General features: G+C 37.4%; 2 protein-coding genes across 2 annotated transcripts; both read left to right on the top strand.

Annotated features, from left to right (window-relative positions):
- Positions 1-97: 97 nt before the first annotated feature.
- Positions 98-25,842, top strand: LOC144643809 (glutamate receptor ionotropic, NMDA 1-like). The gene is made up of 15 exons (XM_078503165.1): positions 98-795; positions 3,232-3,408; positions 4,828-4,928; positions 5,268-5,389; positions 6,342-6,516; positions 6,999-7,233; positions 8,253-8,427; positions 19,373-19,470; positions 20,977-21,141; positions 21,627-21,858; positions 22,378-22,526; positions 22,922-23,079; positions 23,579-23,699; positions 24,190-24,340; positions 25,097-25,842. Exons 1-15 carry the CDS (start codon positions 391-393, stop codon positions 25,390-25,392), a joined length of 2,760 nt encoding a protein of 919 aa, XP_078359291.1. The 5' UTR covers positions 98-390; the 3' UTR covers positions 25,393-25,842.
- LOC144638372 (uncharacterized) lies at positions 9,597-18,456 on the top strand. The gene is made up of 3 exons (XM_078497596.1): positions 9,597-11,940; positions 12,520-16,872; positions 18,347-18,456. The coding sequence occupies exons 1-3, from the start codon at positions 9,642-9,644 to the stop codon at positions 18,454-18,456; spliced, it is 6,762 nt and encodes a 2,253-aa protein (XP_078353722.1). The 5' UTR covers positions 9,597-9,641.
- Positions 25,843-26,068: the final 226 nt, after the last annotated feature.

Genomic DNA, 26,068 nt, shown 5'->3' with positions numbered 1-26,068 from the left:
AATTATATACCCATGAAACATTGCACACTCACTCGATCCATGTTCCTTTAGATCCACGGTCAAAATGGCGGAACGAAATGAGATGACTCTTAATGAGATGCAAAATCATTCAGAAAAAGAGGCCATGGGAACCTGCTAAAAGCAATTACATATACCAAATCCACAGTGGGAAAGAAATTGCTATGGAACTAATGCTATAGCAATTATTTTTCGTCGCAGGAAACCATGTGACGAAACGAATTTTGAATGCGCTGGCTTGTTGGCGGGGGAAAACGACCGATATTCCCAATGTGTACGGAATGAGGAAAGGTCTCGCGTTTAGTCTTTCTTGAACTATTACAGTTTGACAATCCAAGCGAGAGGAAACTCATTTGGTTAAAATCAGTGGCAATGAATCGCCGACTTCACCCTGCATTTGTAAACTACTTGGTTTTGGCAGTCGCCTTCGTTCGTTGGTGCGATGGAAACCCACCAGAGTTCTTCGGAATAGGAGCAATGCTTTCCTCTCCAGAATACGAGAGAATCTTCGACGATGCCGTTAGCAAAATAAACGAAAATTCAAGCGGTATCCTCGGGGAAACGAAGTTGAATGGGAGCTCTTATGTGTTAAGTCCAAATCCTATTCGTTCAGCTCGAGATGTGTGCGAAAATTTGGTCGCTAAAGGAGTTGTTACTGTTATTGTGAGTCACCCAAAAGATGAATTATCTCCACCAATTTCGGTATCGTATGCCTGCAGCTTCTATCAAATTCCTGTCATTGGGATTTCAGCAAGGGAAACCATCTTTTCAGACAAGGTAAGATGCTTATAAAATCACTTAAATAAGCTTAATCTAAGCTAAAGTTTTAAATGAATTTGTGCAACATGGGGATTCGTTTCGGGGTACATGTAGTATGAATTACCTTGTGTTTCAATTGCGTTGTTTGTCACAGGTAATAAAGGTAGTTGTTACAGCATTTTTGTTACTGTAAATTGAATTTTCGAGGGATATGAAATCGTTGGTTTTGAAATATATGTAGGTGACATTTTGAACGCAAGCAACGTTACATATAAAGCTTTCAACAGCATACTATCCAAGCATATAATTGTAATTGTTTTCATGTTTACAAGTCATGGCTGACAAAACACAATCTTCATGCACTGTGACTTGTATGACATAAAATATGGCGTAAACCAAACTTCAAGTGTCAGGGTCATTTTGTCAGAATTTTTTTTCTAGCTCGGCCGCTATTGCAGGATTTATTTTTTAAACAGTCCTATCATTCGCATTTTCCTGTAACAACCATTCCTGAAAATTTAAAAGGATATAAGAAATGCTGTATAAAATTTTATTGTTATTTTTGGCACATAGCTTTTCAGAATTTATTTAAGTTGATGTGCCTTGTATTTAATTCCCGTTAGTCATTCAAAAAACTGTTTCCTGAGCTTAATGTGATGCAGGTTAAACGAGAAGATGATGTCAAGTTAAAAATATTAAGGATTTACTGATTTGCATGAAACCTGTAGCTGTACATGTGGAGTGTATGACACAAACATTCACACGTCAAGCTGTGCACATGTACTGATATTGAATTTAAGAAAGTGGGCTATACTTTTTTGCTATTAATACTTTCCGTCATTATGAAATATCCTAAAGAACATGTTCTTTATAGGATTTTAAGTTATTTAAGGAAAACATAAAAAAATACATTTTGCAGGTTAGAGCAAGCTTGTAAATGTGAATACATTTCATAAATTGTTTTTAAATTATTAATGATATCTTGCACATTCGGTTGAACAAAAAGTAACTTTTTCAATTGAATTGTTGAGGTTTTTTTGATAATCTTGTTTGATTTTTGTAAAAAAAAAATCCTTTGAAAACTTCCTTAAAGTGCTTAAATTACAGGTTTCTTGTGTTGATTTAATGCAGACTTATCACTGCTGAAATCACTTTATTGCCATTACTTGTGTATCTTTGTCTATCCCCAAATGATTGCGAAGTATTCATTCTATTATTTATGTCAGCCAGTGTCGACAAAAGTCTTCTGACACTGATTATTATCCAAAATCTTTAGCAGTTAAATACATTTTTCCCTTTTAGTGTAAACTACCACTTCTGTTCAGCTATAGAGACATTCTGGGTGGTTAAAATTATGAGATGTTATTAAAAAGAAGTGACTTTTAAAATATAGCTGTCAGTAATGATTCTTGACATGTACTTTCAATTTTATTGATTACGTTAGTCAAACTGAAAGATTTCTGAAAGCAATGTACTATTCAGTTATTATTTTTTCTGTCAAGATTTTAATCTATTTTATTGAAATTGTCTGCTCAGTTAATCACAAATTTATTAAATTCAGTTATGCTTGACAATCTTAAATGCATTCTTGCCATATGTGGTGTATGTTCAATAAATTTGTGATTATTAGAATTCTAGAACTAAAGTGTTCTAATGCAAATGCTACAATCTGATTTGCTGAGCTATTGTACACCACAGCCATTAGCATAACCCAGAGACTGACTATTATGCAAACTCGCAATCCGATTGGCTACTCAAGCGCAGTCTAATTTCCAACAGACTGCCTTGGGAGCATGTGAAGGTAAAATAAAAAAAAAATGAAAATAAAAAAACCACCTTCGCTGAATATTTTGTTGAAAAGATTGGTCTTTTCCAGACTTATCAGACAGCTTGCCCTCAGTTTCAGTTGGCTTTTGATTGTTAACTCACGACTTTGCCCCTTGTCAGCTATCAGCCAATGGAAACCTGAAGCTTGTTGTCTGACTTATTGTTGATTTGTGTGCAGTGGCTTGAGGAAGTCTACAAAATGGGACATTTTCTTGTTCCTCCAAAGTTTCAGAGGTAGATTTAGAAATATTACTGGTTAATTCAATTCTTGAAAAGAATAAAAGAATGCCAGTCACTCACTCCTTAGAAAATTCCAAATAATTGCAAACCAACAAGGAACCTACATGTATCCATTATAAGTTTGAGACAAAGGAATTTTTTTAATTCTTAAGGAGTGTGTTTTATCTCAGTCTTTGCACAATATTATTTCTCTTGTGTTCTTACAAATTCCCACATAGTTATATATCTCAACAATTTACTCTTAACCCTTTCACACCTGGAAAAGGCCAAAACCAGCCGACCGGAAACTGCACTGCTATTCCTGTACCGGTCATTGTACAGCACATTAAGTTTGCTCACAATAATATATCATTATTGACTAAAGCAATGCATGTTTTGTTATTTCAGTCCATCCACGAGTCATTTCTGCGTACCGTACCATCATACTCAGATCAAGCTAATGTTTGGCTTGGTTTGTTGAATTACTACCAATGGAACAAGGTCATTATGTTAACCAGTAATGACCAGGACAGTCGTATGATTGCCACCAGGTTTACAGGTCTAGCTGAAAGAAATGACATCAAGGTAATGATATTGTTTGAAAAGTACATAAAAGATGGGGAAAACTTTTACAGTCACGTGACTGTATAAAAAAGGGGAAGCCTTGAGCCATGCGGCCCACACTGCCCGAGCTTATCCTGGTTTCTGTAGCATTAAGCGGCTAGGAATAGTAATTTCTACTCCCCCCTGAATGGGATGCTAGTCCATTGCAGGGTACCCTTCCCAGCATTATGTCGCCAGTACCCATTTAATTATACACCTGGGTGGAGAGAGGCACTATGACAGTAATAAAAGTGTCTTGCCTAAGAACACAACACACTGATCCCGGCCAAGGCTCAAACCAGGGCAGTTGATCCAGGGTTCGGCGCACTAACCATTAGGCCACTGTGCCTCCTACATGACTGTATGTTTACAGTATATACAGTGGAACCCTGATATAACAACCCAACCTTTATAGTGAAGTCCCCAGTATAATAAGTAAATACGTAAACCCCTTCTGGCAGCTGGTATATTGGAGGATAATGCCCAGTGCTGAAATTTTGTCTGGAAAATGAACATTTGGCCATGAACTGAAGCTTTGTCATGAGGACAACTGTGAAATTTTTAGGACAACCTTTTAGCCAAGGGCATTATCCTCCAATATACCAACAAGCCAGAAAGGGGTTTACCGGTATTTTTTTATGACCCTCCACTTAATTTCTACAATGGGCTTTATTGCTGGTAAATAGGAGAAAACCTACAGTGAAAATCAGGGCATATCTGCGGTTGAAATAAGTGCAAGTTGATTGGTTAACATAGTTTTTTTACACTGTGATTTGATTAATCAAAAGAGTTTGACCAGAAAATGTGACTTTGTTTGTTTTGTATTTTTCTATAAAATCAGGTAACGGATATCAAATCGGATGGGGTATATTGTCTGAATCCCATTGTCCAATTCTTTACAATGTGAAATATTTTGTCCAATAAGCGTGCAAAAATTACTTGGTGGGTTATAATCAACAATATTCTTCAGCCAGCCATAGTTACACTAACAGTAAGATGTATGGAAACAGAACCCTGGTAATATTAACGAACTCCCATTGTCACGGTAGCGAACATGGCCTTATGCGCCTTCTGGCGCAAAGAGACGTGATGATGATGATTGTAGCGAACACATTTTCTTAGTCCCTGTTGGCACTTTGGTATATATCTGGGTTTCTGTGCACTGTATCCTGAAAAAAAAAAAACCTGTCAGGAATCATACATAGCAAATGTCACCTAAAAAATTTCATGTAATAAGTATAAGACATAACTGCTGCAGTTAATAATTTTGTGTATGGAACAGTGAGCTGCTTTTTCATGTTTTGTGCAAAGCATGTAAGCTGAAGGCCATAAAATAATCTGAAATAAAAAAGTGTCACTCAGTAATTTATATAAATTTTGATAAAATCCTTTTAAAAACAGATAGAGAAAACTGTCATGTTCCCCACTGGATGTGAGAATGTCACATCTCATCTGGTGAAGATAAAGAAACTGCAATCCAGAGTAATTCTCTTTAGTGCCAGGTTTGTGACTGTAGTGCACTTTTCTTAAAGTTGATAGTTTGAGATAGTTTATGTACTAGCTTTTTCACACAAGGTCAGGCTGTTTTTAAATATTCCTGTTCCAAAAAATAAAACATAAAAAAATATAAATATATGTAAAATTATAGGACATAACTGTGTGGTGTAGAGTAAGGTTTGGAAAGCCTTGCTACTCATTTACATCAATCTACGTAGTCTGCAGGAATAATACTATCTAATTTTTTTGGAATTTTTTTCAATACTACTAAGATTCAAACTTGTGCAGGTGCAAGCCTTTTTATTCTAACTGTAACTTTAAGTTTGTGAATGATGTGTTTTTAGTGAGGAAGATGCAGCTGTGGTGTATAAGAATGCTTCATCTCTCAAGATGACTGGAGAGGGGTTTGTTTGGCTTGTAACACAACAAAGCTTATCAGGAAATGCTAGAAGTGTTTTGCCACAAGGTGAGTTGTTACCAGTATTTTACAATTGGGTTCCTATAATCAATTACCAGTAAGTCATATATTTAAATATTGAGAAAATAGCTAATGTATGCTTCTCATCAAGTCATGCCGCTATGAAAACCCCAGCCTTCTCACTCATTTGATTCCTGGAATTGAAAAAGACTTGCATGGACATAACTGTAACTTCTTATCAACTACACAGACAGTAATAATTTTATTACATGTTTTTATAATTTGAATGTAAAAGTTACTACTTAATGTTTCCAAGATTAATTTAATGTTATACAATGTTCCTTCACAAATGCGAGCCCTTATGTAACTGAATTTACAATGTAGCTGCATTTGTAGCTTCATGTATCAAACTGTTGCTTGCATCTAAGCCTGAAATTCGCCACTGAAACATGATCTAATTCGATATTAAACATGGCATGATACGTCATCAAACGTTGAAGTTTGGCAGACCATAACGGCAACTTTCGTGCCGAAAGTTCAACAGATTATGGTTTCGAAATGGCAGAAAGCTTGGATATGAAGACTTCTTCCAAAAAATTTATCCTGATCTGTGTCGAAATGCAGTTGCAGGTTCGTTTGAACCACTTCTGGTGTAAAATTTTGCCTCTACTCAGTGTTTTGGTGAGAATTTTGAGTGAGAAAGTTGCCGTTAAGGTCTGCTAAACTTCAACGTTTGATGACAAATCCTGACAAGTTTAATATCCAATTAGATCATGTTTCGGCTGCAAGTGTTGACGCTAAGATGCAAGCGACGGTATTTTGGACAGGTCTACAAATATCTGCCTGTTTGCATGCATTGCAGACCAATCATGTGTGATAATGTTGTATGTATTCCATTAAGAGAATTAAAAAATTAGTAAAATCAAAAGAGTTTTTAATTTTCTTAGATTGAGATATTGAGTAAACATGTTTACTATGAGTCTTGAAAAATACCACACAGGTGTCATTGGAATGCAATTACTTCATGGGTATGATGAATCTGCCCAGATTCAAGATGCTGTAAAACTTGTTGCAACAGCCCTTGACAGTCTGGTGACTGCTGGCAAGACCTTATCTCCACCCCCGTCTAGCTGCCGAGAAACCACACGATGGGATGATGGTCAGACGTTGTTCGAGTAGGTGTCTGCATGTTACCTTCTGACAGTGATTTTGATTCTTAGCCTAATTTAGAAACAAAATAATGTATGTTATAGAATGTAAAGTTCTGTGTATGAACTGTGTACAAACATGCAAATTATCTTTCTTATTTTAGTTCCTTGCAACAACAATAACCCATGATAGAGAAGATAAATAGAAAATGTATTGTATTAATCAAGCCCAAACCATGGAACAGCCATTCATTTAGTTTGAAAGTTTCCTTCAAAACAATCCATGTAGTCTTTTTTCATGGTTTTGTTGACAGTTGTTGTACACCTCACTCCTAAAAATACTCGACTTTAGTTGTTTTATGAGATTAATCAGATACCTTCTGGCATGCTGAAAATGTCTTTTATTCTTTCTGTGTAACTATTTACAGACTTTAAAACTACAATTCAATTTTTATGCCTCTTGTCCTCTTCAAGAAAGTCAGCAATTTAACTGCTCTGTTTGTTTTTAGTGAACTTGTTAATACCACCATCATCAATGGCAAGACAGGTGACATTATGCTGAACAGGAAAGGTGATCGTATTAACACAGTTTATCAGATTGTAAACCTGAGGAAAACAGGAGATAAACAGCTAACAGTTGTTGGGGAGTATCGTGATGGAAATGTGGCAATCTCTGATAAAGTCATTTGGCCAGGAAGCCAAGAGGAAAGACCAGAAGGAATCTTTGTTTCTACTCATCTGAGGGTAGGTTTCATATATCAGTTGACTTGATACTTAACACTCTCATTCCTAAGTATTTTTTTTGGAGTATAATAAATAGACCATAAAGTTTTGCAGACTTTACCAACCTTTATACTTCTTATCCCTATAGATACCATAAGAACTGGTTGCTTACACGAAGTATTGTCTGAAACATTTTGACATTAGTGTGGATTGACCCACCTACAGATATATGCGCATAAGCATACCGTATTTACTCGAATAAGCGCCGCCCCCGAATAAGCGCCGCCCTCGAATAAGCGCCGCCCTCGAATAAGCGCCGCATTTGGGACCAAGAAATTAATAAGCGCCGCCCCCGAATAAGCGCCGCAGTCACGATGAGGAGCTTATTTGAGGAATTCCGTGTAACTTAAAATAACACGACAAAGCAACTCTAAAACAGCCTTGAAAATTCCTTTTCGTCAAAAGCGATGTTTCGCAGTTCAAAGTTCGCTCGTCCATTATTTTTTCTATCCAAAATTCTTACAATACGTAGTTCTGTTAACGTTGTGAAGGCCGTAAACTTTGTCGGGACAGCAAGCGCAAAAACTCTCTTCCGTAAGAGACGAATCCTGACAATCAAAAGTCCCTTCTTTTTGTTACTGTAGAAGTTTCGTCTATATTCGATTGTTTCTTGCGTCCAATTTTTAAATAAGCGCCGCCCTCAAATAAGTGCCGCCCTCGAATAAGCGCCGCACTTGAGGCGCGAAAAATTTAATAAGCGCCGCGGCGCTTATTCGAGTAAATACGGTACGCGTATTTTGCATATATTTTGGGATGCTTATTTCTGAGCCGGGGTACTGTATGTTACACTGTCTAACACGTTTTAGCTACCTGAAGAGAAGTGGCTCCCTCCCTTACAGTTGCCCCCCCTCCATAAGTAGCAATAGGGAAAAAGGCTGCTAAATTTGAAAGTAATGTGGGTCGTTATCTTGGAACTCTATGGTAATGAAAGCAACTTTCACATACACTTTCATTCAAGTAAAACTGATGCCTTTTTGCAGGTGGTGACCTTAGTGGGTGAACCATTTGTTTTCATCAAGTCTTTACCTGACAGTGGCAAATGTGAAGATCTTGATGATGCTGACAAGAAACAGAAGCACATCAAATGTAGTGGGAAAGTGTATGGCGAGGATGCCAAGATGGTGGATGCTGACCAGAATGATCATTGTTGCTATGGTAACTAAGATATTTATCTAGAAGTCTGTCACCTATGCCTTACAACATAATTTTACTGACAGTGATAACTCTGAAGTTTAATTCTGACCAACAGTTTACTTTATCAGGGTTTCCGGTCAGGGGAATAAAAAAAAATTCTTGAAGGTCAGAGAAAAGTCAGGGAATTTTATTTTAAGTCAGGGAAAATTGACATTTGACATTTTTAGGCGGTGACGCCTATATGCCAGGGCACGATGGAGGGTTCGTTCGTGTGAGAACTAAGGATGGGCCGATACTCGATACCAAATATTCGATACATCGATATTTTGACAAATTTGAAAAGTATCGATACTTTCGAAAAATATCGCACTTTCGATACTGAACACGTGACCTGAGCCTGCGGTCTTCTGGTCAGCACCTGAGGTTTAAAAATGCACTTTTGCGCAAACAAATATTGATTTTCTTGTCAATATTTGCATTTTTCTATTGCCTTGACTTGATCTAGTCCACAGTGAAACAAAAAGACCAAAAATCAACATTCCTGGCTAATATTTATAATGCCAGGACTGTCCTTTGTATGGTCAAACAAATCACGTGACATACCAATGACGTCAGTACGAAAGGGACGTCATAACATCGACATCGATATCGATATCGAGAAAAAAGGCAAATATCGTATCGATATCGTAGAGAACAGAGAGAGGAGAGAGGATTGGTAACAAAGCACATGCGACAGGTCACGTGAGGTATTTGTATTTGCCTGTCCGCCATCTTGGTCGCGCGATTGTGAACTTGTGAGTATTTTCTTGTAGCGAGAAGCCTTGACTTCAAGATTTGTAGCTGTTATATTTTTGCGCTCACCTACAAACACATAAAGAACTCGTAGTGCACACATACAGCTAAATCGACATACTCGCACACGAGATAGGTCGAGGGTCTACATAAATTGTGGTTTACGCATCGAGCTCTACGCTACGTGTCGGTGAGCTGTTTTGGTCAGACCCTGTCCTGTCATAACTGAAGTTGAACTGAATATAACCATTGAAAGCAATATAAACACTGTCAGAATTGAAATATTTGTCATCTTAACTACTGGCGACATTGTGATTTGAGCTTAACTGAAGACGTGATCAGTACAGAAGAAGTTTACTATCAAAACTGCTGAGATTGCAAAAGATAGAAAGGTGAGCTATCTAAGTTTTATTTGCTTGAACGTGTATTAACTACCGTAGGTTATGGTGTCTTTAATGCAATATAGAGCAGCAGTGGGGTTACATGACGTTCATTTGAAGGCCAAAGAATACTCGGATCGTATGAAAGGGAAATTCTGGTCTATGCTGTTGTTTATGTTTTACCTGGAAGCGATATATCTGCCAACATTAAAAAGAGTAATCCGTTCATGGCAAATGGCTTATTACGCTAGGCTTTGGTTTACACAAATTTGTCTTTATCGTTTCTATATTCCCTTGTTGATTCGACTTGCCAATGATGTTGAGATGAATCCTGGCCCTTTTTACGTTGTGAATTCGTCAAAAACTGTCACGGCTGACTATAATCAAGGTGATGTTGCACTGTTTGGAAGAAATGCTGGCAACCAATGCGTAGCGATGTGCCTAACTGCAGTTGTTTACAATTGTAAAAATAATGCATCGTGGTCAAGAGATCAGCTAAATGAAGTTTTGATTCAAGGCAATGTGCTTTATTCTCATATTAGCAAGTCAGTAGGGAAAGACAGATTGTTGCTATCTGAGATTCCATCTGCATTGTCCATAAATGACGAAAACTTTTCCATTAATTTTAGCAGCAGTTTTGCTGGCGATTTACACATGTCTGATGTAAGAGACTGTTTTTTCCCATTGCAACATGTACTAAATATGTTAATAAAAGACTATGATGCCTTTCTGTTGACTGTTGAAATCAATACGGTTGCTATTATTATTGACAACAAAGGTAATTATAGAATTTTTGATTCTCATTCACGAGATATCCATGGTAACATTGCTGCAAATGGAACAGCAGTACTGTTGGAATTTACTAGTGTACAGGAAATGGTGCAGTATCTGCAAAACTTCTACAGAGAAAAGAATGTAGTGCCATTTGAAGTGTTGGGTATGAAAGTTGAAAATTTATCAGTTAATCAAAACTGCAGGTACACAAGTTCTAGTGCTCTAAGTGTACCATTTTCTACAACAGATAACACTGTAGGGTGCCAGGGATCATGCAGTCAAAGTCAATGTCACAATTTTGAATCAGACATAAGAAAAGAAAATGTAGTTAACAATAGCAGAAAGAGAAAACAAGCACAATCAGAAGAACACAAAGAAAGCTTGCTGATGTTTAGAGAAAAGAAAACTGCAAGGAAAGAAGCTGAAACATGTGGTGAAAGGAACAATATGTCACAAATGTATAGAGAACAGTATGATAGAAAAAAAGCAATTGAAACCAAAGAGCAGAGAGAAAATAGGTTAAGAAAGCCCAAGGAACAAAGAATTAAAAAAAAGAAAATTGAGAGCAAAGAACAAAGAGAGGATAAATTAAAGAAGCATCGAGAACTAATGAGAAAAAGACGAGAAACTGAAACCGAACAGCAGAGAGAAAATAGGTTGAAAGAGAGAAGAGAACGATATAGGAAAAGCAAGGAAACTGAAACCAAACAGCAGAGAGAAAATAGGTTGCAAGAGAGAAGAGAACGATATAGGAAAAGCAAGGAAACTGAAACCAAAGAGCAACGAGAAAAAAGATTAAAGACAAAAAGGGAATTAAAACAAAGAGTAAAGGAAACTGAAACTAAACAACAAAAAGAGGAGAGGTCGATTAAAAGAAGAGAAGCTTACAAGGCCAAAAAGGGTTGTGATAATGACAAAACACAAAAATCTTGTGATGAATTGGTTGTTATTTTTCGTGAACTGGTTGCTTCAGGGCCAACGTTTGTTTGCACATGTTGTGAGCAGTTATGGTACAAACATAGTCTTGTCAGAACTGATACTGTACTAAAACTTAATAACGAAGCTGTATTAAGATGCATAAGAAAAGATGAACAGTGTTGTACAGCTCAATGGGTTTGTCATACATGTTATAATCACCTGAAGCAGAATAAAGTGCCTCCATGTGCAGTCCAGAATAAAATGAGTTTTCCACATAAACCTGACCATTTAGACTTAACAGAACTAGAGTGGAGGCTTGTATCACCACGATTGATCTTTCAAAAGATACACGAAGCAGCTAGGGGAAAGCAATATAAAATTCATGGCAACATAGTGAATGTTCCTGCTGATGTTGTTAATACTGTGAATATCTTACCAAGACTATCAACTGAAACAGACACTATCAAAGTGCAGCTTAAGAGAAAATTAAAATACAAGAACTATGTCCTGTCTCAAAACATAAGACCATCCAAAGTTTTTGAAGCAGCTAAGTGGTTGACTGAAAATGGTGCACTTTACAAGAAAGAAAGTATCAAACTGGACCCAGATTGGAATGGTTTGTTTGCAGGGTCTAATGAAAATGACATGTCAAATGATAGTGCTTGCAGCAGTTCAAGCAACCTTACAGAAAACAATACACCTATAGCTTCAATTAAGTCACTGAATACCACTGTGCAATCTTTTTCAGAACACAGTCGATTGCTTTCATTTCAATTTGGTAAAGTTTTTATTTGCCTTGACTGTGAACAAGTTTTAATAGACTCAATGAATTTAGAAAATCATCTTTTGTATGATCATGGAGTAGAAACTGATACTGAGTGTTGTGAGGAGAGTAACTATATTCCATTTTTTCATAAAAATGACTGTAATAGTAATGAAGTGGTTTTCTTTTGTTCTTTGTGTAGTGCCTGGGAAAAAGAGCAATCACTTTTTAGTGAACACATGGCCATTGTACATGATCTACCACCAATGGAAGATGATGCATCCTCTCAATTCAGTGAAGCAACAGCTAATGTAAGTACTTCCGTTGTGGTCAAACTGTTCAGATATAAAATGCTTGATCCCAAAAATGTTGTTCTTGTAGAAACATGTTTGAAAGGGTATGGATTAGCAAACACTATTTCTCTTAAAGCGTTAGTAGGTATACCAGTAACTTTGAATGTATCAAGGTGCTTATCTAGTGCAACAGATGTGCATTTATCTAGTAGAGATCTTTGTAAGGATTCCTGTCCAACTGAAATGGAGGTAAATGACCCTTGGAATGAAGTGGATGAATCTGAAATGTGTGCTGGTACTTTGGACACAATGTTAACATCCCCGGACTTTGTAGAAGATTGTGAACGTGAAAAGGTTTTGAACTTTGCACCAGGTGAAAGCAATCATCCAATTAGTATTTTCAAAGACCAATATTGCGAAGAGCTAGCATATCCTGGTATATTCTGTGGTCACGCAAGAGCAGATAATAAGGAAAGAAATGTACCTGTGTATTATAGTGACATTTGCAAATCAGAGTTAAGGCGTTCTGATCGTAGAGTTGCTCAGTGTATGGAAAATATTTTCTTTAAACTGAAAAAGCTGCAAATGAAAATAATTTTAGGCAAGTGCCAGATTGCATTGCGAAAGCATAAAACAAATGGAAAGAGACTAACAGCAGGCGAGTTAAAAAAAGAAGGTGCTTTAGACAAATTAGTTCATTTGAATGAAGGGTACCGATTTCTAAGAGCTCTTCGTGGTTCCCCACCATACTTTGAGAAGTCTAAGAGAGATCTATTTGCCATGATAAGGCAACTTGGATCTGCGACACTTTTTTGTAGCTTTTCTGCAGCTGAAACAAAGTGGAATCATCTGTTAAGAATGTTAGGTGAATTAATTGATCACCAAGTATACAGAGATGATGAATTAAATGCCTTGTCATGGGAGGAAAAGTCAAGGTTAATTCAAAGTGATCCCGTCACATGTGCAAGGCATTTTGATTTCCAAGTTCAGCAACTAATTGTAAAATTTTTGCAAAGTGATTGTGCACCACTGGGGAAAATAGCAGATTGGTTTTATCGAGTTGAATTTCAACAACGTGGCTCGCCACACATTCATATGCTTTTATGGATTGAAGGTGCACCAAAGTTTGGTGAAGATTCAGACGAAAAAGTTTGTGAATTTGTTGATAAAATCATTTCTTGTTCAAAACCTGCAAGTGGCTGTGAACTAGATGAATTAGTTTCTCGTCAAGAACATAAACATTCATTTACCTGTAAAAAGAAGTTTCAAAAACAGTGCAGATTTAATTTTCCTCAGCCTCCAATGAAAAGCACTCAAATATTGTATCCTTTAAGTGACATTGAGAATACAAGTCTTTTGAATCAACACAAGGCTACTTGGAAAGAAATCAATGAAAAACTTAATACTATGAGGGAAGGAGAGAATATTTCATTTGAAAAACTTCTTAATGAACTTGCGGTCGCTGAAGAAGAATATATTCTGGCTATTCGATCTTCCCTAAGTAGGGCAACAATTTTTTTGAAACGAAAGCCAAACGAACTTCGAATCAATAATTATAACAAGCACTGCTTGCTTGCATGGAGAGCAAACATGGATGTCCAATTTATCCTAGATATCTACTCTTGTGCAACATATGTTGTTTCTTACGTATCAAAGGCACAGAGAGGTATGAGTGAACTTTTGAGAAAAGCATGTGAGGAAGCTCGAGAAGGAAATTTGAGTATTAAACAGCAAGTGCGTGACATCGGTAACAAATTCTTAAACAATGTTGAAATAAGTGCACAAGAGGCGGTATATATCGTACTTCAGTTACCAATGCGACGCTCCTCTCGTGAAGTGGTGTTTATCAATACAGCTTTACCAGATGAAAGAGTGTGTCTTTTGAAATCGATGGATGACATACAGCAGCTAGAAGATGAGTCTGAAGATATTGAATCAGGTGGCTTGATAAAAAGGTATACTAAAAGGCCATCTTGTCTAGAGAATGTGACATTAGCTGATTGGGCCGCTTGGTATGACAATAGGAATTCAAACCTTAAAAATCTACAAAAATCCAAAAATACTGATGTTGATGGTTTGCCATTAGAAATATTTGATGATGATAACAATGAAGATGATGTTGGTAAAGACATTACTGATACATGTAGCAATGAGCTGACATCAAAGAAGGGCAAAAAAGAACCTCAGAAGCGGTCAAAAGCTAGGGTAATAAGAAGTGTATGGTTTAATAGAGAAAGTCATCCTGAAAAGCACTATCGTGAGCTGCTAATGTTATTTACTGCTTGGAGAGATGAAAATACTGATTTGCTAGGAGACTGTGAGAATTACATGGAGAGGTGTCAGATATTGAAAAAACAGATAAATGACCAAATGGCTCAGTATGCACCATGTAGTGAACAACTAGAGCAAGCATTAGATGATGTACAAACTATAGAAAGCACTGATGATATGTGGGATTGTGTAGCTCCAAACACACAACATGTAGAACTGAGTCACCTTGCAGAAAATGAATGTCAACATGTATGCAACACAGAAGAAGTAGGGAACTATGATCTTTCTGGAGATCTGGGAATTCCTGCTAGTACTACTAGTAATTATGAACATAATATCTCATTTGATGAATTGCCAGATGAAGAGTATAGGGAAGCTGTTCGTTCTCTAAATGTTGAGCAGTTAAATTTTTTCTACCATGTTTTACACCTTGTGAAGACAACCAGTGAACCCTTCTATTTGTTTCTTTCTGGTGGCGCTGGAGTTGGAAAATCTCATTTGACTAAAGTACTGTTTCAAGCAGTTTACAAATATTTAAACACAAGAGCTGGTGTTGATTTTCATCAAATTACAGCTATTCTAGTTGCTCCGACTGGTAAAGCTGCCTATAATATTCAAGGAAGTACAATCCATACAGCATTAGCAGTGCCAGCAAACCAGTCCTTAAAGATTTATAAGAAGCTTGATGCCAGTCGTTTGAATTCCTTGAGATGTAAATTTGCTGGTTTGAAGATAATTTTCATTGATGAAGTATCAATGGTAGGAAATTCCATGTTTAATATTCAAATTAACAAAAGACTCCAAGATATCATAGGTACAGATAATGATTTTGGAGGAGTGAGTATTATAGCAGTTGGAGATTTGTTTCAACTTCAACCAGTATTTGATGGCTATGTTTTTGAAGATTTGGAGAATGATTATGCTCCTTTAGCAGCTAATCTGTGGCAGAAACATTTTCAGATGTTTGAATTACATGAAATTATGCGTCAAAGAGAGAGTCGCGAGTTTGCAGAAATTCTTAACCGGCTGCGTGAGGGTATTCACACTGAGAATGACTTGAATATACTGAGAGCAAGAATCGTTGAAGATCCTGATCAGAACTATCTCAGACATGCTCCCCACCTATTCATTCAAAATGACAGAGTTGATGAGTTTAACAAGTCAGTTTATAATTCTGCAGCTGGCAGAAAATTTATTGTCAAGGCAGTTGATAGTGTCATTGGTGCTCAGTCTGAGGAATTAAAGGCACGGCTATTGAAACAGGTTCCAGATGATCCACGAAAAACTATGCAATTAGCAGCCTGTCTTGCAATTGCAGAAAATGAAAGGATTGAGGTCTGTCAAAACATCAGATTGGATGATGGTCTTACGAATGGTAGTGCAGGTTTAGTGAGATTTATTAGTCTGCTAAATTCTGATTGTCCTGATGGAATTGTTTGGGTTGAATTTGATCATGCTAAAGTTGGAGAGAAAACTCGGAATGAAAATAGAAGCCTTTACAGTGATAATATCCAGCAGAGTTGGACACCAATAAAACCTGTTTGTGTAACATTTTTTGTAGGAAGAGGTAAAGCTGCTCAGATCGTTCGAAAACAATTTCCTTTACGGCAATCTGCAGGAAAAACTATTCACCGTTCTCAGGGTGACACTGAAACCAAGGTTGTAGTTGATCTTACTTCAAGAAGAGCTATTCCTCACATTCATTATGTTGCATTAAGCAGAGTTACTACCATTGATGGATTGCATATAAAGAATCTCAATGAAAAAAAGATAACTGTGAGTAACAAAGTTAAGAATGAAATGCAGAGATTGCGAACAGCAGCTTATCTTCAGCCGTCTATAATATCCCTTGCAGACATTGGTGAGAATTTTGTCAAGATAGTCTTTCTTAATGCACGTTCTCTTCACAAGCACATATCAGATGTGAAAAATGATTTCAATGTTAAGGCAGCAGATATAAATATCTTTGTTGAAACTAGATTGTGGGTGTTTGACCAAAATGACGAATTTGAAATTAATGACTTCTCCTTGTTTAGAAAATTTGATAGGCAGTTGCATACACAAAGACCATTCTATGGAACTGCAGTTTATACCAGAGCTCAGTGTTATGATGAATATCCTAAATGTCAAAATATGCATGGAGTTGAAATAACAATTATTAAAGTTGAATGTCTGCCAGATGTTGTTATTGCTGGCATTTATAGATCACCAAAAGTGCCAATGAGACATTTGCTTCAAGCATTGAGAGAACTTCATTCCATTATGTCAACAGAACGTTTTCATATAATACTTGGTGATTTTAACATTGATTTTAATGATGGTGTACAAAACAGCAGTATACATAATCAAATGATTGTAACATATGGATATAAACAACTTATTTCAAGCTTTACCACTGATAACAGAACTACAATTGATCACATTTATACAAATCTAAATGAATCAAGAGTCCAAACTGGTGTTCTCGAGACATACTTTAGTGACCATAAAGCTGTGTGGATAGCAACCAAAAAAGAGTAGAAACATGTACATTTTTGTAGGCTATAATGACTAGTAAATGATTAACCTTTTATGCCCCATCATCCACATACAAATTCTCCTGACTGATCTCCATACATTTTCGTATAGCAATTGTTTGGAGAATTTGTTAAAAGTTCAAAGCAATTTCCCTTTGGTGACCATTTTATTACAGTGTAATTCTCCTAACCTCTTCTCTTAATTTAGTATTGACATTGTGAGGAGAAATTTGTAATGATCACTATTAGGTCTTAAGGAAGCATAAATTACATGTAAAGTATGTGTTTCAGAAAGAAAGAAAATTTAAATGAATTTAGTATCTACTTGTGTTACATTTTAAGGTGTTGTAGTTCATCAGCCTTGGTGTCTAAATAAATTTGTGTAACGGCTCCTTTGAGTCCCTTGTGACCATTTGGGTCACACACCCCTCCTTGTGACCCTTTGGGTCACAAACCCACCATATTGCAACTGTACTTATTAGGTAAGTATACGAACAGTACACAATGTAGTTATTTGTTGTTCTGGTCCATGTAATTACACATGTATGTTAATAATGATCGATGTGACATCTAACAGGGATGTTGCTAAGAAAACACTAAGCCGGCTCATCAACAAGCCAGTTGGCTTTTATGGCCTTCGTAGCACTAAAAGTTTATCTAAGTCTTGGTTTTCATGTGAAATTTCAGCTGTATTTACCATAAGTAGTCTTTTAACCGGTGAAATTGGCTGGCAGCCGGCCGTTAGCGACATCCCTGCATCTACATGTACACGTAGTCGTGATATGTAAGTTACCGGTATAAATACATGTATGTTACCTCATAATATTGCACGTGCATTGTATTAGTTATTGTTAAAAAATTATTAATATTTTTAATTATTTTTTTTCTTTTATTATGTTTACAGAACAAAAATGTAAAACAACAAGAAAATGCACAAGATACAGTCTTCAGAGAATCCACTGATTGCCATGTTATGTCCAACACTTTCAATCTACATTATTATCTACAGATATTGAAACAACACACAGCAACAACCATGTAGCAGTAACATTCAAGTTGAAAAGAAACTGTGTTAAACATCTCCGGATTCACCAATGAAAAGACCCTTCAATCGGAGGTCTTCACTGGCTCACCACTGTATCAACTTTACTTCCTGGAGTCCACTTGTACTGTATGTGTGTATCACCTCCAAATGATAACATATCTTATTGGACTGTATATCTTGCATCACAGATTGTACAGTCAGTGTAGACAACTTTCAGCAGCATTTAAACAAGAGTACATCAAGATACTGTATCAACCTTACTTGCTGGACTTCACTTGTAGTGTCGTATTACCTCTAAAATGTAGTAACAATGTTTTGGACTTATTGGTCTTATCCTGCATCACAGATTGTATAGTCAGTGAAGACAAATATCAGCTGCATTTAAACAAGAGTTAATCAAGATGCATTATTTCAAGACAGTATTTTTCTGCCAAAGTTGTAACAGCTTCCTGGCTTTCTAGTACAGTTGCATACTATGTTGCATTCCATGTAACAAAGTGACAATGAAAGACATTTAGTTAGCATGGTTCAAGTTTAAATGTCAATTTTGTGATCAAAGTAGCTCAATATTTGCGTTTTTTTTAAATTGGTTAAAAACTAACCTTACCTTGGGATGCACAACTTAATAAAAAATACCATCCAAAGGAAATTATTGTAAAATTTTATTTACTTGACAAACTCCTTTCCCCCTTTTATAGCAAATGAGTCAGTCTCTAAACTATCAACTTTAATCAACGATGTCTATTTCAGTGTTTAATTACTTGGATATCTTTTGCTTTTTGGGCTCACATTTTCACTCACAACAATAGACCTTTTTAGCTTTGTGTGTCAATTGCCCATCACAAATCACACGATGCTCCCTAGAGAATTTCCTTTTAACTCTCTGAATATCGTGAAGTAATTCTCAAGGGTAACATCACATAGTCAGAAATGGGACAACAAACAAACAAAGCCCAAAAGGTCTATTCCCAGTCTGTCTGGGCTTCAAACATACTGACTTGCTATACTGAAACGTCACCGCCTTTGCATGCATTGCGTGCCGGTTATTAAATAAAAGTTAGGGAAAATTGAAATTATAACCGATTTAATACCATTGAAGGCTGGAAAAACATATTCAGGGCCCAGTTGTTCAAAGGGTTGATAATGCTATCCACTCAGACCAGATAAATCACTTGATAATTTGCTAAAGAAAAATGTTTCAAATTTCTCTGCAGGTTTTTGTATGGATCTGTTAATTCGATTGGCAGACAAAGTTAATTTCACCTTTGAAGTTCATTTGTCAGAGGATGGAAGCTATGGCTCTCTTAGGAGGGTGAGTTATGCTTTAATTTAGAATTCTTATTTGAAAAAAGGTTTAATGTAATCGAGTAAAGTTTCAAAATAGCAATTTAAAGTGGTAAAAAGAAAGCATGAGGTGAATACCAAGTAGTTGTTAGGAGGAGTATGCATGGCTAAACTTGAACTAAATTCAAAACAGATTTCAATAAAATGTTTGTCATGCTGATAGAAACCATACCGTAAAATTCCGGTTATAAGCTCCCTGGTTATAAGCCCATCTAACTGGAAACAACAACAAAAAATACATCCTGTTATAAGCTTCCCTCTGTTGGATGACGGAATCCGGTAGTTTCGCCTACAAGTATTTTCGCCTACAAGTCGATTCGCCTACAGTGAAGTCGATTCGCCTACACAACCTGAGTTGTTTCGCCTACACCAAAGTCGATTCGCCTACATCAAAGCTTGCTATGTTCCGAAAGATAGAAGAAAGGAATACCTAAATAAAGTTCAATATTAATAAAGTTTACCTTAACTTGATGGTATGTGTGTGTTATTTTCGCCGAAGAAAACAAATAAAGAGCGATCAGACTAAGTTGACTTTGATATCGATGTAAAATGTAAAGTAAAGTGTTTAACCATGCAGTTGAACAGTGGCCCGTGAAGGTACTTGTGAATTTTTTTTTTTTGTTTCTTTATTACAGTGTATAAACATTTTCTATTGTTTGTACTTGCGACATTTTTGACAGTAACAGCTATTTGTTTCCATAAAGATAACTTTCGCTCGCGCGTGCATTCACTGTTTGGCATGTGCGACGAAACATATTTCTATTGTTTATACTTGTGAGTTTCTCAACAAAGAAGGCTAATTAGCAATCAGAGTAACACATTTGCCTCATGTCTTTATGAAAAAAATTCTTTTCGTAGGTAGCACCGCTAAGCTATGCGCGATGCGAGAACATCCTTTCTCGGTGCCAGGCCTTGTGTCTTCCCCTAGTCCATACTAGTCAAACATTACGCGTGACCAGCGAGAATATTAAAGAATCGACTTTTATGTAGGCGAAACAACTTTGGTCGTGTAGGCGAATCGACTTCACTGTAGGCGAATCAACCTGTAGGCGAAAATACTTGTAGGCGAAACGACTGACATTCTGGATGACAGTACTGAACATGGCTAAATGTTGCTTTAATATGACTTTTTAACTTAAAAATGTATTTCGATCAACACGCTGCCATGGCTTGTTTCAAACGTTTCTTTTTTCCATTCGCTGATAAGCCAACCCCCCCCCCCCCCACCCCCCTGGATATAAGCCCCACCATTTATAAGCCCACCCAAAACCCAGTATGAAGTTGTATAACCCCAGGGCTTATAACCGGAATTTTACGGTATCGTGGTCTACTGTATTCATAAAAGGGCATGTGGTATATGCAAATATGGTTTATTGTTTCATGCACCATCAGAACTTTTTCTTATTGAGCTATTATTTTTCTGTTTGTATTAACAAATTACGTGATATATTTTGGTAATTTTATATTTTTAAAGGTAAATGGTACAGACATGAAGCGCTGGAATGGTATGGTAGGAGAAGTGATTGATGGTAAATCTGATCTCATTGTCGCTGCTCTGACCATCAATAATGAAAGGGCTGAGTGGATTGAGTTTTCCAAACCATTTAAGTACCAAGGACTTACTATACTTGTCAAGAAGGTAAACGTCTATTCAAGATCTATTTATATTTTACAGCCCACTTTGTAAATAGACAATGTTGAAAGTAGAAAGTAAATAAGTTTAAGTTAGTCAGTCAGTTTAACTGTTGGTCCGTCCATACGTGCATACGTCCAATGGTACGTCCAGACATGTACTTGTGCGTCGACAAAGACCGTCTGTCCGTCCGTCTGCCTCTCTGTTCGTCAATTCATCTTTGGTCCGTCCGTTTGTCCTTCGGTGCGTCCGTCCGTCAATAAATCATCTAGTCCCTCTGTCTGCCTGCCACTTCGTCAGACCATCAACCATCAGACGGAGTCCGTTGTTGATTTCATTAGTCAGATAGTCAGTTACTATCCATCTAGCAGTCTTTGAGCTCGATTAACAGGTTGGTATTTCAGTATATTTCTTTTATCGATTCATCGAGTCTCTCAGACTAAAGAAAATGGCAAACGTTTAATACTTATGTTTCACCTCCTTCTTTAAAGGATCAAAGCAGAAACAGCCTGGATTCGTTTCTGCGGCCTTTCCAGATAAACTTGTGGCTGCTTGTTTTACTCTCAGTCCACATAGTGGCAGTGATACTGTACCTGTTAGACCGGTTCAGCCCGTTTGGCCGGTTTAAACTCGCCCGGAAAGAGAAGGAAGAGACGGCTCTTAATCTGTCCAGTGCCATGTGGTTTTCGTGGGGAGTACTGCTGAACAGTGGCATTGGAGAAGGTAGGTTTTACGTTAGTTCACACAACGGTCAAACGCGGCGCGCGTGCGCACTTCCCGCCAAAACGTCTCCATACAGTCTTAAATTTTCCGAAAGGTTTTCGCTTTAAAGCCAAAAGTTAACGCCGTCCCTGGAAAGTTAAGGTTTATACGCAGCTTATGGATGGGAAATTTTATAATTGATCTCCACTGAGTTTCCCAGCTTGGAGTTTTCTTTCACTGTGCTATTTCTTTAACAATTTCTTACAAAAGTTTGCACACTTTCGAGTCAAATTCTAAGAAAAGATCGAGGCGCCGAAAACCGAACGTGACGTAATTTTTTGCGTTCGACTGCGGTGAAACGTTAGTTAGTTACAGCGTCAATGGCGGTGCTAAGGTAGGGGACTGCCGGACCCCTCCTTATTTTTTGGATGTACACACAAAGGGGGCCCTAACCTCAGTTCAAGGTCTGGATCCGCCAGACAAACAAACAAACTCGGTAACTAAGCAATTTCTAAAATCTTATCTTGTGTTGCATTGCAGGAACTCCTCGCAGTTTCAGTGCCAGAGTGCTCGGCATGGTCTGGGCCGGGTTTGCTATGATCATTGTCGCCAGCTACACTGCTAACCTGGCTGCCTTTCTTGTTCTTGATCGACCAAAAGCTGTGGTCAGCGGTATCGACGATCCAAATGTAAGTTGTAGTGATGCAGCCCCTTACGGCCACAAATAAATAAGAGGTGTTGTCTTAGGTGATCGTGCGCCTTAATGTGCATGTAGACACCCGCAACTCTTTCATTTTGATGACAAATTATCATTAATGTTCGTTATGCCTGCTTGAAGAATTTGTCGTGACATCAAGACGTTTTCTCTAAGGTTTTTCTTAGAAATCTGGTCTCTTGAGTGTGTCTTGACAATAACGAGACCTGCAAGATTGTTAACTGAAGGGCTGCTTGGTCTGTCAATATCGACATTAACGAGCCATTTCTTGCGATGAACAGAGCTACTATGAAATCGGCGGAAACTGCAAAACGAACTGGAAATTTTGACACATTGTTCATTACTGTTCTTTCTATTCTTCATGTTCAGCTTCGTAACCCATCAGAGAACTTTCCATACGCTACTGTGGCGAACAGCAGTGTTGACGCGTATTTCAGGCGACAAGTAGAGCTGTCATCCATGTATACCTTCATGGAGAAATACAATGTAAAGACTGCCAAAGAAGCTATACAGAAGGTGAACAATGGGTGAGTCAATCTGAAGCGATTGCTACTCCAAAAGTATCAATTGCAGACCAAAGACACCTGGTTTTCGGTGTACGCGAACGGATAGATTACCGGTAGTCCTACTCGTACCCGTATTGAAAAACGAGTAAACTACAGTTTTACCTCGGAGAAACGTTAAAGTCACCCGGCGATCCTAATAGTTATAGATGTTAATATACTATCCTCTTCAAAACAAATAGAACTGCTTGTATCATCGAGGGTCGTACGAAATTACAGGTTGTGTGTCAGTTTGGCCAGGCGAGGCCCACGCCGCCAAGCAAACACTCTGAAAAAATACACCTTTTTCATAAATGGCGGAACGCGCGGAAGAGTTTGGGTCGAGTACATGAAAGCGAGGCGAGTGAGGCTTCGGCTTCGTACCAAAACAAAGAAAAGTATAGCGAATTTCTACTCTTTTTGTAATGTAAAACCCTTTTACTCTTCGGATAATAATACTTATAATGTATTTCCACTCTTTTAGGGAATTGATGGCGTTTATTTGGGATTCTCCTGTTCTGTATTATGAAGCTTCTGAAAACTGTGACCTCACTACTGCTGGTGAACTGTTTGGGCGGTCAGGGTACGGCATTGGAATGCCCAAGGTAAGTACAAAGTATTAACTCGTTACATGAATTGGATAATAAACCTTAAAATGGTTTATACCAAGGTATAAAATTACCATAAACCGAAGTGTAACAAGGATGGTTCAGATTAAGGGGGCTTGAGTTGGATTTAGAGCAGTAAATTTGAAAACTTTAAGCTAAATTTTTCAGTCATACTCCTTCCGCGATATTCATAATATGTTAACATGTTAAATTTCACAAATTGCACTCTTTGTACATCTGTTCAGTTATGTAGGATGAATTGTATCATAGCATTGTTATTAAATGAAAGTAGCGTAGATCCACGAATCGCTTCTATTTTAACGGGCACATGTAGCTACCCGCGAGCACAAGAGTGATCAGCATCGATCTAGTTTCATTATTTAGTTTATGTACGAAAAGTTTTCTTGTCACAGAATTGCTTAAAATAGGGTGACCAAGCGCTTTGGGGGAAAAGAAAGATTAATTTTGCAATACTATCGTTTAACAGGGCTCTCCTTGGAGTAATGCAATATCTCTTGCTATTCTAAACTTCCACGAGAGCGGTGTAATGGAAGAATTAGAGACTACATGGATTGACACTAGGAATTGTGATGAGCAGAATAATTCACCCGCTACACTGGGGCTTAATCACATGTTGGGTATGTACTTTGAACTTGAAGCTTGTAGGAAGTACGTGCATAACCTTTTAAAGATGAATTCCAGTCCGTACTGCGCAATCTCGGCTGCAATGTTTATGTGAGCCCACACGAATGAATGTTTACAAGCAAAACTAAAAATTCCGCGACAAACTTACCTTTTTCTTCATAATTTACGCCAGATATCCTTGCAGAACAAATAATAACGAGTAGAGGAACCTTGACGCTATTTCAAACCGACGTTTCAGCTCATCGGAAATTCTTGAACGAAACGAACTGTAATGGCGGACTAAAAAACTTCATGTATGCTGTCACCGAAGTGTAACGTTTCAACGAATTCAAAAAAAAACGAAAACAAACCCCGAGTCTGCGCAGTACGGACTGGAAATCAGCTTTAACCCTCCAGTTTTTTTCACGAGCGTTTGAAATCAGTTATTGATACAATTTTTAAATGTAGGACAATTTTCACAAACATAAGACCAAAAAGGCACATACAGACCACCCTTCTGTAAGCGGACATCCTAAAGACCGGAAAAATTGCCGCTAAGGAGAGGTGTCCGCTTATGGAAGGTTAAAAATGTAGGTGCTTGTAGGTGGCCGCTGCCGCTATGACTACTGCCCGCTTATTGGACGGGGGTGTAACTGTAAAATAACTGTACACGTGTATTTATTTTCGACCAACTTGAACGAAAACCACTTTAATGGAGCTAATGTAAAGTGACATAAGTGATTAAATTTCATCTCAATATTTGTTATCAGGCGTGTTCATCATGGTCGCCGCTGGAATCGGAGCTGGGATCGTGATTATTATCCTAGAAATCTTGTACCACAAGCATCGTGGCTGGAAAGAAGAACAAAAAGAACTGGCTAAAAAGACCACAGATAAATGGCGCGCTAACATCATGATGATGAAGAAAGAACGCACCACAAATGGCCAACAACCCAATGGTGTTCTGGACTCCCACTCCCCGCAGGCTGACGGGATAGCTCGCAGAAACCCAATTTACAACCCCGAAAATCACGTGGACAGCATAAATAAGTTCACGTATAACTAAATTCACGCGTGCTTTGCGTGCATGTTTTAATGTGCAAAACACAAATGTGCACGTACACAAACTTGAAAACAGGGTTGCCAACACTTTGGTCTCACATTGAAACGTGCTCCAGTTAATTTATTTATTTTAAATGCAAGAATTGCTATAACTACTGATAAAGGAGAAACGCACAAAATCGTGTAAAATGTTAGCATGTTTTAACATTTTACGCTGTAAAAAGGTCATCCAGCGGGCGCCGATAACGCTAATACGTTGGTTGACATGCATTCGGTGGAGCGCTAATGTATCGCTTTTCAGAGCAATTTAATTATGTCGAAAGCGCTTTCATTTATGTCGAATTGAATTGTCTGTTGCTGTCAGGCTGTACATAGTTTGAACAGTGTCTTACATTCAAATCCTGAAATGGTATTCTGCGTTTACAACTTAAACCCTTTTTCCTTTGTTTTAATTTTATTATTATTATTATTATTATTATTATTATTATTATTATTATTATTTTTAATTATGCGTAATTGCTGTCCTTGTTTTAATTGGTTAGGGTTAAATTCCAAACGAAATCTTCTACATTCATGAAACGGGAGTACTAATTGCATTACATGATACCAGTGACTCCTGATTGGATATTGGTATGTAACAATCAGAAAGCAGAATGAGAATGACGTCACAAGATGAAGTT

Source organism: Oculina patagonica, chromosome 2 (genome assembly GCF_052425735.1).
Source record: "Oculina patagonica isolate OP01 chromosome 2, crgOcupat, whole genome shotgun sequence".
NCBI lineage: Eukaryota > Metazoa > Cnidaria > Anthozoa > Scleractinia > Oculinidae > Oculina > Oculina patagonica.
This window is presented reverse-complemented; position numbering and strand designations above follow the sequence as displayed.

What these genes read in the sequence shown, in the direction of transcription:
- LOC144638372 (XM_078497596.1), top strand. Translation starts at nt 9,642, where the DNA reads ATGGTGTCTTTAATGCAATATAGAGCAGCAGTGGGGTTACATGACGTT. An exon ending in AAATGATAGTGCTTGCAGCA is followed by an intron (nt 11,941 to 12,519) that starts GTTCAAGCAACC and finishes CTAGTGCAACAG; the next exon opens with ATGTGCATTTATCTAGTAGA. An exon ending in TTCCATTATGTCAACAGAAC is followed by an intron (nt 16,873 to 18,346) that starts GTTTTCATATAA and finishes CTTGCATCACAG; the next exon opens with ATTGTACAGTCAGTGTAGAC.
- LOC144643809 (XM_078503165.1), top strand. Translation starts at nt 391, where the DNA reads ATGAATCGCCGACTTCACCCTGCATTTGTAAACTACTTGGTTTTGGCA. An exon ending in GAATGATCATTGTTGCTATG is followed by an intron (nt 8,428 to 19,372) that starts GTAACTAAGATA and finishes ATTTCTCTGCAG; the next exon opens with GTTTTTGTATGGATCTGTTA. An exon ending in GCTATGGCTCTCTTAGGAGG is followed by an intron (nt 19,471 to 20,976) that starts GTGAGTTATGCT and finishes ATATTTTTAAAG; the next exon opens with GTAAATGGTACAGACATGAA.